The following is a 15,190-nucleotide window of genomic DNA, read 5'->3' as shown; positions in this document are numbered from 1 at the left end:
CGGAGAGGCAAGAAGACACCGTATGGCTCAGTTTAAACAAAATGATGTATTCAATAATTACACATTGTACATCAGAGGCTGGGGCGTCCGAGCTTACGTGGCGACGCCTTCATCGGGGCGATGGAGGGGCTCCGGAGTTGCGATCCGTCGGTGGCTGGCAGAAACCGCGCGCCGTCCGGCTTCGGCGCTCAAGGACCCTTTTTGTGAACGATGTTGTCCTGAGCGTGCGTTTCGCCCGCACTGGCCAGCTATATGTGCTCCGCCGGCCACGCCCGATCTCCTGTCTTTCAGGTTGGATTGTTTCCTTCTTCCTCCTTTCCACGGCGGCGCCTGCGGCACCCCCGACCTCCCTCGTTGGGATGTCGTTTGTCTCCCGCCGGCAGCTTTCTTCTCTTGTCGGGTTGTCAGCCTCCGCTGCCGACCTGCCTCGTTGGGATGTCGTTTGTCTCCCGTCGGCAGCTTTCTTCTCTTGTCGGGTTGTCAGCCTCTCCTGTGTCCTTGTACGGCCAGGCAGCCTAACTGGGCTGGCTTTCCCTCCCGCCGGCGTCTTTGTACCATTGAACGCCTTCAGTGGCTTGCCGCCGCTGGGGGCTCCGTCAACGCGGCGCCGTCGAACGCGGACCGTTTAAGGGGAGACAAGGGAGTAGGATGGAACGAGCTGCGTCCTTTGCCGGGGTGCCTCCAGGGTTCAGCACAGGGAAGATTCCGCCGAAGATATGGACCCTGGTAGCTCACGCACGGAACGTCACAGCGCGTTGGGTGAGCGCCTGGATTGCCATGGAAGCCGCGTCTGCCTGCCCGGTGGAGCGAGCGTTTCACCTACACCGAGTTTGAACGCGCGTTCGAAATGCGCGGGAATGCGCGGGTGTGACGGCTAGGGGTCCCACGGCGACGGCGCGAGGTGGAGGCCGGCTTTCTCATCCGAGGTCACGTGGTGTGACGTCACGGTGTCACGTGGCGTGACGGCTAGGGGTCCCAAGGCGACGGCGCGAGGTGGAGGCCGGCTCTCTCATCCGATGTCACGTGGTGTGACGTCACGGTGTCACGTGGGGGTCCCATGGCGACGGCGTCAGTGGTAGCTCTAGCAATATGCTTCGCATAAAAGAGGCGACAGCGTGCCGAACCCTACATCCAGTTTTTACGCTCCGTGTTCTTTATGAGAGGCTTAAAGTTGTTTTTTTCATTGTCCATATGTCCCGCATAATTACTGCTCTTTTTTCTGATCATTTTCTGCCATTGTATTTAACCGCTATTTCCGTGTAAGTATTTGAATACCTTAGCTGCCCACCTGTTGCCTCGCAATTTTTCAGGCGTTCTTCATATTAATCTGAGCCTCCACTTTTCGAACAATGCCCAGCCCATATCCCCCTGTACTGCCTCGTTTGTGGTTTTGCCGTGGGAGCCTAGTGCTATATCCAGTGAAGCAGCGCAACGGCGCAAGGCCAAAGGGAAGAAAGGGACCTGTGCCGTTGCGCTGCTTCACTGGATATGTGAGACCAACTCGCCCACCAGTTCATGTTGTACCTACTGCTAATCTTAAAACAGATCTCGGGTATACTTCAAATCTCGACTGAACTTGTGTCCTTGGGTGCAAAACCGCATTACCGAAAGCAAGTCCCGACACCATTTCTCCTTTCCAAATACCTCTCAGTACTTCATATTTTTTTACGCCCCTTATGCCTTATCTTTCATTATCACGGCATCTGCTCGCTATTTTGTCCTGAAAGACTGTGAGGTATTTTCCGTGTATATATGTCCTTCGTTTATACATACCCCAAGATATTTGTACCTTGCCGCTGTGGCTATTTCAAGGCTTTGTATTTTAGGCGCCTGACCAGTTGTATCGCTGAAAATAACTGTACTTGACTTAATTTCGCTAAAACTGAAAACTTGTGCATCCCCTTTCTCCTCAAAATAATTATCCAGAGCTTGCACATCTTCCTGGCTATCTGCTGAGATTACAATGTCGTCCGCATACATTGAACCAGAGAGCCTTTGCTCAATGAACTTCCCGCTCAATTCGTACGACTGATTATGCCCTATATTATTTATTTGCATTACTTGTAGCATTCGTTCCATATTTATCATATAAAGTATGAACAGCAGAGGCGATAGAAGTCAACCTTGCCTTAATTATTTGGTTACCTCGACAGGTGTCGCACTCTTCACTCCTTCCGACCTAATTTTAACTTTAATATCTCGGTATCTTTCCTGCAGGAAATCGGTTACTTCATTACCGATTCCTTCACATTTAATATGGTGAATTAATATGGTAATATGGTGAAATTTTGTGTTAATAACTATGTACTCTCAAGGAATCTTCGTAGCCGACGCTTCATTCCCTGGATTACCCGGGACATTATCCATACCAAGCGTAAGATGAAGCGACTAAGGAGGCACCACAACACGACAACTACACGCTTTCATGAACTAAGGCAAGAGTTATTGGCAAAGGTTAGGGAATCTAGAAGTAATTACTTTGGTCATCGTCTTACTGCCTTCATAAAGAGCGATGCCAGAAAATTCTGCCGTCGCCTAAATGAAAGCAAAAAGGAAATTAAGAAAATTAAAATCGGAGATGCAACAATATCTGATCCCCCTGAAATCGCCGAATATTTCAATGGTTACTTCCAGAGTGTGTTCACTGCCGCAGAAGAATTCAGGGTTCACAGTACACACTCAGCAGACGCGGATGATCTCGTGGTTTCTAGGGAAGGGGTCACAGCTATGCTTTTAAAACTTGATACTAAAAAACCTTCTGGTCCTGACGATATACCGAATTCTTTCATGCGACGGTACGCGGAACGACTATCTCCATTCTTGACAGATATCTTCAACTTATCACTTGCCACAGTGGAAATACCACATGACTGGAGGAAAGCACGTGTGGTTCCCATTTACAAAGATGGTGATCGTTTATCTGTGTCAAATTACCGCCCCATTTCAATCACGAGTACGTGCTGTAAGCTCTTAGAACACGTCACTGCCACCTACATCAGAGATTTCTTGGAAAGCCGCAACCTTCTATCACAGTATCAGCACGGTTTTAGGAAGCACATGTCAACTGCTACCCAACTTGTTTGTACTGTTCATGATTTCGCACAAGCTCTTGACATGAATGGCGAGCTAGATGTGCTGCTTTTAGACTTCTCGAAGGCCTTCGATAAAGTGCCGGATGGAAAGTTGCTGTACAAATTGGAATGCATTGGTCTTCCTTCCTGCGTTTTGCAGTGGATTAGCGCGTACCTTATACTATAGATAGGCAGCAGTTTGTTGAAATTATGAATTGCTCGTCAAAATCGCTGTCTGTGACTTCTGGTGTCCCCTAAGGCAGCGTCTTGGGGCCGCTATTGTTTTTGATATACATCAATGATTTGTCTGATGTCGTTCATGGTGGCGTTGCTATCCGATTGTTCGCGGATGATTGTGTGCTTTTTAAGAACTTCACAGCAACAAATGACCATACAATATTACAAGCAAACTAAGAGGCTATTCATGAGTGGTGCATTCGATGGGGAATGCAACTAAATGCACAAAAAGCAGTTCTGTTGCGAGCTACAAGGAAGAAAAATATCAGCACCTATTCTTACTTGCTTAACAACAATATTATAACAGAAGTAGACACGCATAAATATCTTGGTATGACGCTAAAAAATAAACCAACTTGGTCTCCGCACATATCCGCCATTTGTTCTTCCGCTATTCGTAAGCTGTGGTCCCTAAAGAGGAAACTTAAAGGTGCACCTGTCGAAGTTAAGCTATTAGTTTATAATGCCTGCATTAGAGCCAAGCTCGAATATACCTCCATTGTATGGGATCCGCACAATAAAAAGGACATATTACAGCTCGAGCGAGTCCAAAGAAAGGCTGTCTGGTTTATTTTTAGCAAATATAAAAGGAACGATTCCCCTTCCTTATTAATGCGGCAACATAGTATAGAAACATTGGAATCCCGTCGAAAAATTAGTCGGCTCGCTTTTTTGCATAACTGCGTCTCAGGTACGCTGAGGTTAAACATGCCAGACTGTGTTAAGCCACATTGCACCAGGAAAACTCGACACACAAACCCTCACTCCTTGGCTCCAATTTTTGCACGAACCAATACCTATAAGCATAGTTTTTTTCCCAGGACTACCAGTGAATGGAATTCCCTGCCTTCGCACACTTTCGCAGCCAGTGACTTTGTTAAAGAACTGGAGCGTCAATTTTTGCGCTGTTAATTGTACTTCGGTCGTTATGAATTTTTTGTGTGAAATTTGTTTCTGAACAGCTGTATGCTTGTTATATGTGTACTCATGTTTTTTCCGTGGATGCCCCTCCTGCCTGGGCCATGTAAATGTATGGTCTGCAGTACCAGCAAATAAAATAAAAATAAATAAAAAATAATGGTTCACAGGAGTTTCCTGTTCACGTTGTCGTATGCATCACTTAAGTCCACGAAGGCTAAATACAGAGGTCTGTTTTCCGAATTACCTGTATTTCTAGCACTGCCGAAGCCCAAACAGGCTATAATCTAAGCGTATTCCCCTTCTAAACCCATTCTAGAGCTCTTCGACTATCTTATTAGCTTGCACCCATGGTGCAATTTTAATTTCACCACCTGTATTTCCAACCTCTATATAACAGATGTTATAGAGCCAGTAATTCTAAGCACCCTCTGCTGCGTCACATGTCTGACGGACGCTTTGGCTGCGGAGAAACTGACCAAGGCGGCGGTCAGAGCTCTGACGGAGCGGAGAGTGCTAATAACCACTGGCTTCGAACAGGCCACCATTGGATAAGTACTGCACAGTTACCATATTACTTCATAAAGTCATCAATAAAATTCTAATGAGGAAGGGTGTCAGGCACGGAGAGACGATGTCGCCAATGCTGTTCACCGCCTGTTTATAGGAGGCGTTCCGAGGCCTGGATTGGGAACAGTTGGGAATAACAGTTAATGGAGAATACTTCGAGGTTCCTCGGCGCGATTAAAGTAGGCTGCGACGTCGAGGTTGTCTTCGTCGGAAACGTGCGGGAGCATTGCGTCGAGTATTGTCGTGGGCTTCCTGCCGTATACCAGCTGGAATGGGGTAAACTTGGTTGCCTCCTGGACGGCAGTATTGTACGCGAAGATCACGTAGGGCAGAATGGAGTCCCACGTCTTGTGTTCGGCATCGATGTACATGGAGAGCATGTCTGCGATGGTCTTGTTCAGACGCTCTGTGAGTCCGTTGGTTTGTGGATGATAGGCAGTTGTCCTCCGATGGCTTGTCTGGCTGTAGTTTAAAATGGCTTGCGTCAGCTCCGCTGTAAATGCCGTCCCTCTGTCTGTGATGAGCACTTCGGGGGCGCCGTGTCGCAGGAGAATTTGCTCGACAAAAAATTTTGCGACTTCTATTGCGGTACCATTAGGCAACGCTTTTGCTTCGGCGTATCGGGTCATGTAGTCGGTGGCCACGATGATCCACTTGTTACCTGATGATGAAGTCGGAAAGGGACCGAGGAGGTCCATTCCTATTTGCTGAAAGGGCTTAGTTGCAGGTGGTATGGGGTTGAGGAGTCCGGCTGGTCTAGTCGGAGGCGTTTTGCGTCGATGACACTCACGGCACGTTTTCACGTAATGGGAAACGTCGGTAGCTAGCCGCGGCCAATAGTACTTCTCCTGGATGCGGTGCAACGTGCGAGCAATCCCAAGATGCCCTGCAGTCGGCTCATCATGACAAGCCTGCATAATTTCTTGCCTAAGATTCTTGGGCACGACAAGAAGATGTACTGTCCTGTTGGGCGCGAAGTTCTTCTTCAGGAGGACATTATTGTGAAGGACGAAGGACGACAGTTGGCGCTTGAACCCCCGGGGAGGCGATGCGGTCTTGCCTTTCAAATAATCAACTAGGCTTTGCAACTCAGGATCCGAGCGCTGCTGCTGCGCGAAACTGCTGGCGCTTACCGGTCCTAGGAAAGCATCGTCGTCTTCTTCTTCCGGTGCTGCGTCTACGGGGGCTCGCGATAGGCAGTCTGCAGCGGAATGTTTGCGGCCAGATTTATAGACTACAGTTATGTCGAATTCTTGAAGACGCAGGCTCCATCGAGCAAGGCGGCCGGAGGGATCTTTCAAATTGGCCAGCCAGCAGAGAGCATGGTGATCGCTCACAACCTTGAATGGTCGTCCGTATAGGTAGGGGCGAAATTTCGACGTGGCCCAAATAATGGCGAGACATTCTTTCTCTGTCGTCGAATAGTTGGCTTCGGCTCTCGACAGTGAACGGCTAGCGTACGCGATAACTTTCTCCTCTCTGCCATTTTTCTGAACGAGGACCGCTCCTAAGCCCACACTGCTTGCATCGGTATGAACTTCGGTTTCGGCGTTTTCATCAAAGTGCCCGAGCACAGGAGGGGACTGTAAGCGGCGCTTCAGCTCGTTGAAAGCTTCCTCTTGCGGCCTTTCCCATTTAAAAGGCACGTCAGCCTTGGTAAGTTGGGTCAAAGGTTCAGCGATGCGCGAAAAGTTCTTGACGAATCGCCGGTAATAAGCGCACAATTCAAGGAATCTGCGTATAGCTTTCTTGTCATTAGGCTGTGGAAACTCTGCGATCGCAGCCGTCTTCTGGGGGTCTGGGCGAACTCCATCCTTGCTTACGACGTGACCAAGGAACAGCAGCTCCTCGTAGGCGAAGTGGCACTTCTCTGGTTTCAGTGTCAGGCCGGAAGACTTGATCGTTTCCAGCACTATCCGAAGCCTTCTGAGGTGGTCTTCAAAGTTTGAGGAGAACACAACCTCGACGTCGCCGCCTACCTTCATCGCGCCGAGGAAGCCCGAAGACTTGCGCGGCTTCGCACTCAAGACCAGCAGCGCACCGACGCCCGACGCTACAATCTGCGCCGACGAGACACGCATTACAAGCCTGGTGATCGTGTTTGTATATGGACGCCAGTTCGCCGCCGTGGAATGAGTGAAAAGTTGCTGCGACGCTACTTTGGCCCGTACAAGGTTCTCCGTCGCATCGGTGACCTCGACTACGAAGTCATCCCCGACGGCACGACAGCATCTCAGCGACGCCGCACACGCCCGGAAGTCGTACATGTCGTACGCCTGAAGCCATATTATGAACGCTAAAGTACTGGAAGTTTTCATTGTCCGTGTTTATTTTCATTTTAAAGCATCGAGACGATGCTTCTTTGGAAGGGGGGTAATGCCACGTATCATTGCAGTGTGTGTTCGTTCACGCTCAAGGCAGCAGGAAAGGGTCGTTATCACTTTTGTTCGTGGCGCGAGAAGCGACCAGACTAATCTCGATTGTTCGCAGCCATGCAAGGCTGCATCTAGGTTTTTCCAGATTACCGTAGATGATCTTGACCTGTTATCTGGAAGTTTCCTTGCCGGCTTTAAATTGAGCGATGCCGCGAGCGGCGGACATTCGTAGATCGACGATTGACGAGCACGCTTGTTGCTTACGCCGCCACCGAGTGATTCAGTTCTTTCGCGGGCGCAAGTCATCCCTAATAAAGAGCTTCGTTTGCAAGTATTTCTGGTGTCTTCCTGACCGCTGGACTGCCGTCACTAAAACGTGACAATATTCTTGCTTTTCTGTGCGACGCTTCTCTCTTACTTCCTGTATATCTGCTGCTAGTTGCGCTATTTGTTCATCGTTTAATTTCACGTTTCCTTTTTCTGCTCTCTGCATGCCTCATTTATCAGGGCTCCGTCTGCAGAATAGTAAGGTTATTTATTTTTATTTCTTTCAAGATACCGTCAGTTTCTATTTGAAACTTTTATCGAAGTGAATCGATGTGCGGAACTTGAATACAACCAGGCATACATTCGGAACCAAAAAATAAAAAGGAAGATTCTCCCAGTAATCTTTTGCAAACAAAATCAAGGACACAATAGCAAACAAGGCAATCAATTTTGCGTACTTGACTGCACAGCTATCGCAGCAATCTTGCGCACTGAAGGCTTTGAAGTAACCAACTTATCTAGGCAGTTCCATTCGCTTATTGCCCGCAGAAAAAAATAAACGTTGTATAGATTGTTGCCACAACTCTCCAAGCGTAAATTCATGCTTATGGCGTGTTACCCTGGAGTGGTCGAAAGTATGGATTTATGGATTTATGGGGTTTAACGTCCCAAAGCGACTGAGGCTATGAGAGACGCCGTAGTGAAGGGCTCCGGAAATTTCGACCACCTGGGGTTCTTTAACGTGCACTGACATCGCACAGTACACGGGCCTCTAGAATTTCTCCTCCAAAGAAATTCCAGCCGCCGCGGCCGGGATCGAACCCGCGTCTTTCGGGTCAGCAGCCGAGCACCATAGCCACTGAGCCACCGCGGCGGCTGGTCGAAAGTAACACATAGAGTAGTAGCCACGTTAAACGCTTTATGAATTAGCAAGTATAGCAACTTCAGTCTGTGTAAGGTTGCCCAGCTTGCTGGCGTGGCTACGTCTGCACGTATAAACATTTGTGACGGAACAGCGCAAAACACCGGGACAAGAGACAAGCGCTGTGTCCCGGTGTTTTGCGCTGTTCCGTCACAAATGAATAACCAACATGCCCAAGCTGCTGTCCTGACGTATAAACAGTTCTGCTGGAGCGCTCGTATTTCGTATAGATTAAACGAACCGCTTTTCGTTGCACTGACCGGCATTACTGCGTCGCTTTCCGCGTACGGAAACCAAATCGTGTTGGCGTATTCTAAGATTGGCCGGACGAAGAGCTTTGTACGTCAACAGCTTTCCAGACTGGTCGTTTACCATACTGTACTCCCTAAATGAAAACTGAATCTTTGTGCCTAAAGGAAGACCTATCCCCCGTTGGTTGCTAACACAAAGGTTTTAATTAGGGACAAAGGGTAAAATAACAAGAGAACTAATTGAGGCCGACTTCATCCGAAAAAGACAATCGCAGTGTGCACGCCAGCCTTTTACTATTCCAGTCAAGAGGCCTTGTTCCTTGATAATTCCAGGGGAGGGGGGGCGGGATTCTCTACAGTAATATTTAGTGCGATGATAGTGTTTTTTTTTCCTTGCAATGTGTACGTGCAAGTCCTCTCGACTTATCGCATGACTGATTTGTATAAAATCTGTAATTTTGGACTAATAAAAATTAGTTGCGAGTTAGTGCTTGTCTGTGTCCACTTTCTGTATTTCCTGCGTCTCGTTTGGGCTGTACCTTCCAATATTACACCAATTACACCTCGGTCTTGAGTTCCCAGCGGCTGCGGAGCAACTACTGTCCAAGGCGGCGACCAGATCTGTGACGCAGCGGAGGCTGCTAAGAATCTCTGGCTCCGGACAGGACACCTTTGAAAACTCAACCTAGCAACGTATCTTATCCAGTGAGACTGTTTAACAGTGCTATTCGAAAAATTATCGGGCATTAAATGGAATGTCATAGGACTTAGTGAGGTACAATGGACAGATGAGGCGCATAGTGTGCGCTAAAGGGCGGGCACGTACTATGATTTCGTAGATTAGCGGACAGATGAAAACTATTGTTGGATTCCTCATCAATAAAGTTATAGCGGGCAACAGAGATGAATGCTATAGTATTAACGGGACGATGGCAGTTATCTTAATTACGCTTAATAAGTGCTGCAAACTGAAAGTAATACAGGCCTACGTTCAGCCTTGTTGACCAGATCGTCGAAATCTTCTGTGAGGATATGGAATCAGGAATAGGGAAAGTAAAATCGCTGTACACCGCACTGATGGGTAACATCAGTGACAAAGTAGGCAAAACTAATATCCATGTTTTAGAAATGATTCAGCGGAAAGCAGTTCGTTTCATTTTTTCCAAATTCCGCACTACCGACTCCCCGACAACTTTAATGAATGTCAATGGCATACAGACACTGGAAACTCGAAGAAAGCTTTTACGACTAAAATTTCTCTTTTTTTTTGAAAAATAACAAGTTATCAATGAGCCCGGACCCTTACATAAAACCACTAGTCACGCGATTAACGAGACATCGTCACGCCCAGTCCTTAACACCTTATCCTGCCAGAACCAACTTGTTTAAATATTCTTATTTTCCCCGAACAATAACTGAGTGGAACCAGCTTCCACTGCTTCCACAGAACTGTTAAGCACTGAGAGCATTGCCAGTTTTTTATAACGACTTTTATATGCTATACTTCGAGTTCTGCGGAGACATTGTGTCCAATTTCCCTATTTTTTTTTGTTCGAATCATGCATGGGTTGTCTTTGTTTTGTTTATCTTTTAGTTTGTGTGCTAGATGTTACTTTGCCTTGTACCTCATTGCATTGCCCCTCCTGCCTGGGCCTACTAAGCCTGGCAGTATTGAATAAATAAATAAATAATAAATAAGAAGCGGACTGGTGACCAGGCATTGGGTTACGTGGCATAGGCTGTAGAAATAGCAGGGCGGGGAGGGGGGAGGAGATATTAGTAGAGTTAGCGGAGAGAAACTATTTACGGATCCTGAATACCTTCTTTCACAAACGGTAAAACAGTAAGTGGACGTGGAAAAGCCTCATTGGCGATTTTAAAATGAAACAGACTTCCCACTGTGCGCTCACACTGGAATCGTAGAGCACGTGGAGGTGCTCGGAAAGTCCCGATGTAGCGAGGACAGGATGGTAAGGCCTTGAATTAGCCTAGACTTGAAGAGGGAACCCAAGGAGCTAGTGAGATGGAAGCCCGTCAACGAGTTAGCAGTAAGAGAGAAATTAAGACATTTCAAGGTCTCGCTGCAGAACAGATATTTGTCTTTAACTGAGGAAGGCAACCTCAATGTTCAAACAACAAAGGATGTCTCGCAGCTATCATTACGGACTGCGTCGTAGAAGTAGGCGTTGGGATGGTTCGACCGGATACCGGCAAGCTATCTCAGGAGACAATAGACTTGATTAAGAAAAGCCAATGAGAGCGTCTAGCCTTAGAATTGAACTGGCTAAGTTATCAGCTATAATCAATAAACGCAACGTAGCGTACATTAGGAAGCTTAATATGGAAAGAATCCAACATGCTGTGCACAACGGATGTGACCGAAATATGGCAACGGCGAAAGTAGGGATAGGCAAAAATCAGATGCGTCCGTTAAGAGATAAAGAGGCAATATCAGTAGCAGCATAAATAAGATAGACAAAGTAGCCGAAGAGTTCTACACAAATATATACACCAGCGAGTGCAAGATAGCCAGTAGTGCACAACATTGAGACATCCCGCCAGCAAAGAAAGAGGAACTAACTCCTTAAGAGCAATGCAAATGGGGAAAGCAGCTGGTGAGGACCAGGTAACAGGAGAGAGAGAGAGAGAGAGAGAGAGAGAGAGAGAGAGAGAGAGAGAGAGAGGGGGTTTATTGGCGGCAAAGGCAGAGTTGGCCTGAAAAATGGTTTGTTGGTTGGTTGGTTTATGGGGTTTAACGTCCCAAAGCGATTAAGGCTATGAGAGACGCCGTAGTGGAGGGCTCCGGAAATTTCGACCACCTGGGGTTCTTTAACGTGCACTGACATCGCACAGTACACGGACCTCGAATTTCTCCTCCAAAGAAATTCAGCCGCCGCGGCCGGGATCGAACCCGCGTCTTTCGGGCCAGCAGCCGAGCACCATAGCCACTGAGCCACCGCGGCGGCACCTGAAAAATGATTATCTGGCCTGCTACTCTGCACTGGGGAATGGGAAGAGGGGAAAAAAAGAGGGTCACGATGAGGGAGGATGAAGATGGGAGGAGGCAGATGAAAAAAGACACGGCACACTTGCTAACATTACAAACGCGAGTCACGCTTGAAAAGCGTGAGACCAATCGCGTTGCCTGTAGAGTCTTCGAACTATCTGCCCAAGCGCCGAGGATGAAGTCCGAGAGGGGCCTGGTGTCAAAGTACTGAAAAATAGATTCTAGCAAGCGTCTTTCTCGTGCATATACCGGGCACGCCACTAAAACATGCTCTGCAGTCTCTAGCACGCCACATGTGGGACAGTCCGTGGAGTCCGCTTGTCCAATTAAATGCAAGTACTTGCACGTGAAGGCGACGCTTAAACGCAACCAATGTATTAGGAATGCAATAGGGCGTGGTATTAGGCGAGGAACAGAAAAGGTCATCGCCGGATCTAGCCGTTTAAGGTGGATGTGCCGAGTGTCTGACAGCTGTACGCAGGAAGAGTGGGCTACAAAACTAGCCACCTGTACGCAATGCCTTATGACGTCGAGCGTTCCCAAAGCTGGTAAGAACGGTTTCATAACATAATCTGTAGGAAAGGAGACCTCAACGACTTCAAATATTATAGACCGATCAGCTTACTTTCCGTTGTCTTCGAAGTATTTACTAAGGTAATTTGCTAATATGTAAAAAAAACCTTAGACTTCAATAAACCAAATAATCAGGCAAGCTGTAGTAAACATTTTTTTTAATTATTTATTTATTTTCTATATCAAATACTGCCGGCTGCCCTTCGGCGGCAAAGGCAGGAGGGGGTACAAACAAAAGACAATAAAAGTACGCTCTTGGCGTTCACACGAAATTACAAAATGAACACTATTCATAATCAAAAGAACAACTTCAAAAGAAGTTCACCAGTACATGGTTGATATGCTGTGGGGAGAGCGGAAATGAGCAGCATGAATTGTGATGAATCACAAAGGAAACATACACACGCAAATGCACAAGCAAATATACATTAAAAAAACAACAAGACAAAAGGTGCAGTAGGGTGCTAAGCATCGCTTTGCCAGCTATCGCAAGGAGCACGTGCCGCAATACTTAAGTGTCGCGAAAAATGAAGCACTGATATGGCGCGTTATGTGACATGGTTTTTTAGTGAAGTTAAAAACGATTTCATTGATGGCATGTTCACTATTTCAGGTGGAAGTGCATTTCATTCTGTTGTGGTTCGTGGAAAGAAGGAAAAGCGGTGCGCGTTGGTTCTAGCTATTGGCATAACCATTGTTTTATCATGTTTCCATCTGGTTAGTCTAGTTCTGTTAAACTGTATGTAGGTGTTAACATCCATTTTTGTTCCATTGCTGATTATGTTATGAAGCAACTGCAGCCGATGAATCCTACGTCTTGTTTTGAGTGTTGGAATGCCGTTTCTCTCCCTAAGATTACTAACAAATATATGCCTGCCATACGCATTGTAGATTAATCTTATCGCTCTTCTCTGGAAAATTTCAACGGCATTAATATCTGATTTAATGTGTGGTTCCAAAATAATATCGCCATAGTCCAATAAAGGCCTTATTAGTGATGTGTATGACACTAACTTGGTTTCAGATGTGCAATGTATCAGGCGACGTTTCAACAGCAAGAAGCTTCTTAGATGGCGTTTTAACGTCTCAAAGCGAATTAGTCTGTGATGGACGCCGCAGTGGAGGGCTGGGGATATTTCCAGCCACCTGCAGGTCTTTAATCTGCTCTGATATTGCATCGTGCTCGGGCCTCTAGCATTTCGTCTCCACCGAAATGCGGCAGCAGTCGTCGGCACCGAACCCGCGTTTTTACTTTCGTAAAGGATGCTAGAAAATAGACCATGCTCACACTATCATTCAGATGATAGAGAAATTCGCACAATATAACCAGCCCCTACATTAAACCTCCTTAGATTACGAGAAAGCATTTGACTCAGTAGGAACTTCAGCAGCCTTGCAGGCATTACGAAATCGTGGTATTGATGAGCCTTATGTAAAAATAATGAACATATCTATAACGGCTGCACTGCCACCATTGCCCTTCAGAAAGTGAGCAATAAAATTCTAATAACGAATGGCGTCAGGCAGGGAGACACGAGCTCGCTAATGCTATTCATTGTCTGTTTACAAGAATTGTTCAGAGCATTTGAATAGGCACAGTTGGGATAAAAGTGAATGAAGAATACCTTAGTAACCTGCTACTTGTTGACGTCATTACCTTGCTAAGTTACTCATGGGAAGAACTGCAAAGCATGACAAATTACTTAACCAGGCCGAGCAGAACTCTGGAGCACAGACCTTTGGGCTAGTTGATAGGAGACACGTACAAGAGCAAAAAAACACGGACAGAGAAAGAGACTTGGACAACACCAGCGCTTCTCTCAGAACTCTGGGCCGAAAAATGAATATGCAGAAAACCAAAGTAATGTTCAACAGCCTCTCAAGGAAATAGCAGTTGACAGTTGGTAGCGAGGTGCTGGAAGTGGAAAGGAAATAGGTCTACTTAGGGCAGGTAGTGGCAGTTGATCCGGATCATGACAGGGAAATAACTAGAAGAATAAGAAGGGGTGGAGCGCATTTGGCCACTTCTCTGAGGTCATAAATGGGAGTTTACCAATATCTCTCAAGAGAAAGGTATAAAACAGCTGTATCTTACAGGTACACAGCTATAGGTCTGAAACCTGACGCTACCGAAAAGGGCTCAACTTAAATTGAGGACATCAAAGTGAGGTATGGAAAGAAAAATGATAGATGTAACGTTAAGTGACAGGAAAGGGCAGACTGCGTCAGAGAACAAACGTGGATAGAGGACAGGGCGTTTAATGCGAACGCAAGATAGCCGCCGGTAGTTAAGGGTAACGGACTGGACACCTAGGGAAGTAAAGCGTAGCAGTGTGGAGTGCAAAGTTGGGTGGGCGTCTGACCAAAAGAAGTTTGCTGATATAAGGTGGCTGCAGCTAGCACAGGAGAGGTAACAATGCTAGCACAGGGGCAAGTTGGTTGATCGCACTTCACAACGTATGCGCTAATTGTAACGGCACAGGCTAATTGTAACGGCACACGAAATATGACGCGCCTGTCGTTTTCCCCTTACGTTTATAAGCAGCGCATACGTTTGCAACTACAGGACACGATCATTTGGAAAGGCATGAGAGAGATTGTCCTGCAGTCTGCGTAGTGAGGCTCCTGATGAGGATGAGGTCTTCAAAGAGAATTTCCTTTGGCTCAACCTGCCTTCTATATTTCTTCCAGTCATGCTGGACACGGAAAACAAAAGGAAAGGGCCCGCGCCAGCGGGCAATTCAGCCAAAGAAAAGGCAGCTTTCCAACAGCAGAGGAGGAAGTTATCCATGCCAAGGCACGGTCCCGATAGCGTGCACAGCTGGATGACTGCAGGTGAGTTCGCAATGCGCTCGTCTCAGCAGGTGTGCGTAAGATTGAATGAGGCACTGGCAGAGGTGGAGAGTATGCTGAAGGGAGCAGGAGGGTCGTGTGAAGTAAATGTTGTTTTCAGGGTCTTTAAACGATAGCGTGAGCACTGCGGTCAAACCTACGCGTCT

The 15,190-nt window shown here is 47.0% G+C and overlaps 1 protein-coding gene across 6 annotated transcripts in view; it reads left to right on the top strand.

The window, feature by feature from the left end:
• LOC149325884 (monocarboxylate transporter 12-like) overlaps positions 1-15,190 on the top strand; it is a 277,338-nt gene that overhangs the window by 182,104 nt on the left and 80,044 nt on the right. For all 6 annotated transcript variants that reach the window (XM_089564039.1, XM_089564033.1, XM_089564036.1 and 3 more), the window contains one exon: positions 14,883-15,026. In XM_089564039.1, coding sequence (XP_089420165.1) covers positions 14,885-15,026 — 142 coding nt within the window. In that variant the 5' untranslated portion in view covers positions 14,883-14,884. The remainder of the gene's footprint in view (positions 1-14,882; positions 15,027-15,190) is intronic.

Source organism: Amblyomma mixtum, chromosome 10 (genome assembly GCF_055824585.1).
Source record: "Amblyomma mixtum isolate Tamu chromosome 10, ASM5582458v1, whole genome shotgun sequence".
NCBI classification, from domain to species: Eukaryota; Metazoa; Arthropoda; class Arachnida; order Ixodida; family Ixodidae; genus Amblyomma; species Amblyomma mixtum.
Note: the sequence above shows the minus strand (reverse complement) of the source record. Positions and strands in the feature narration are given on the sequence as shown.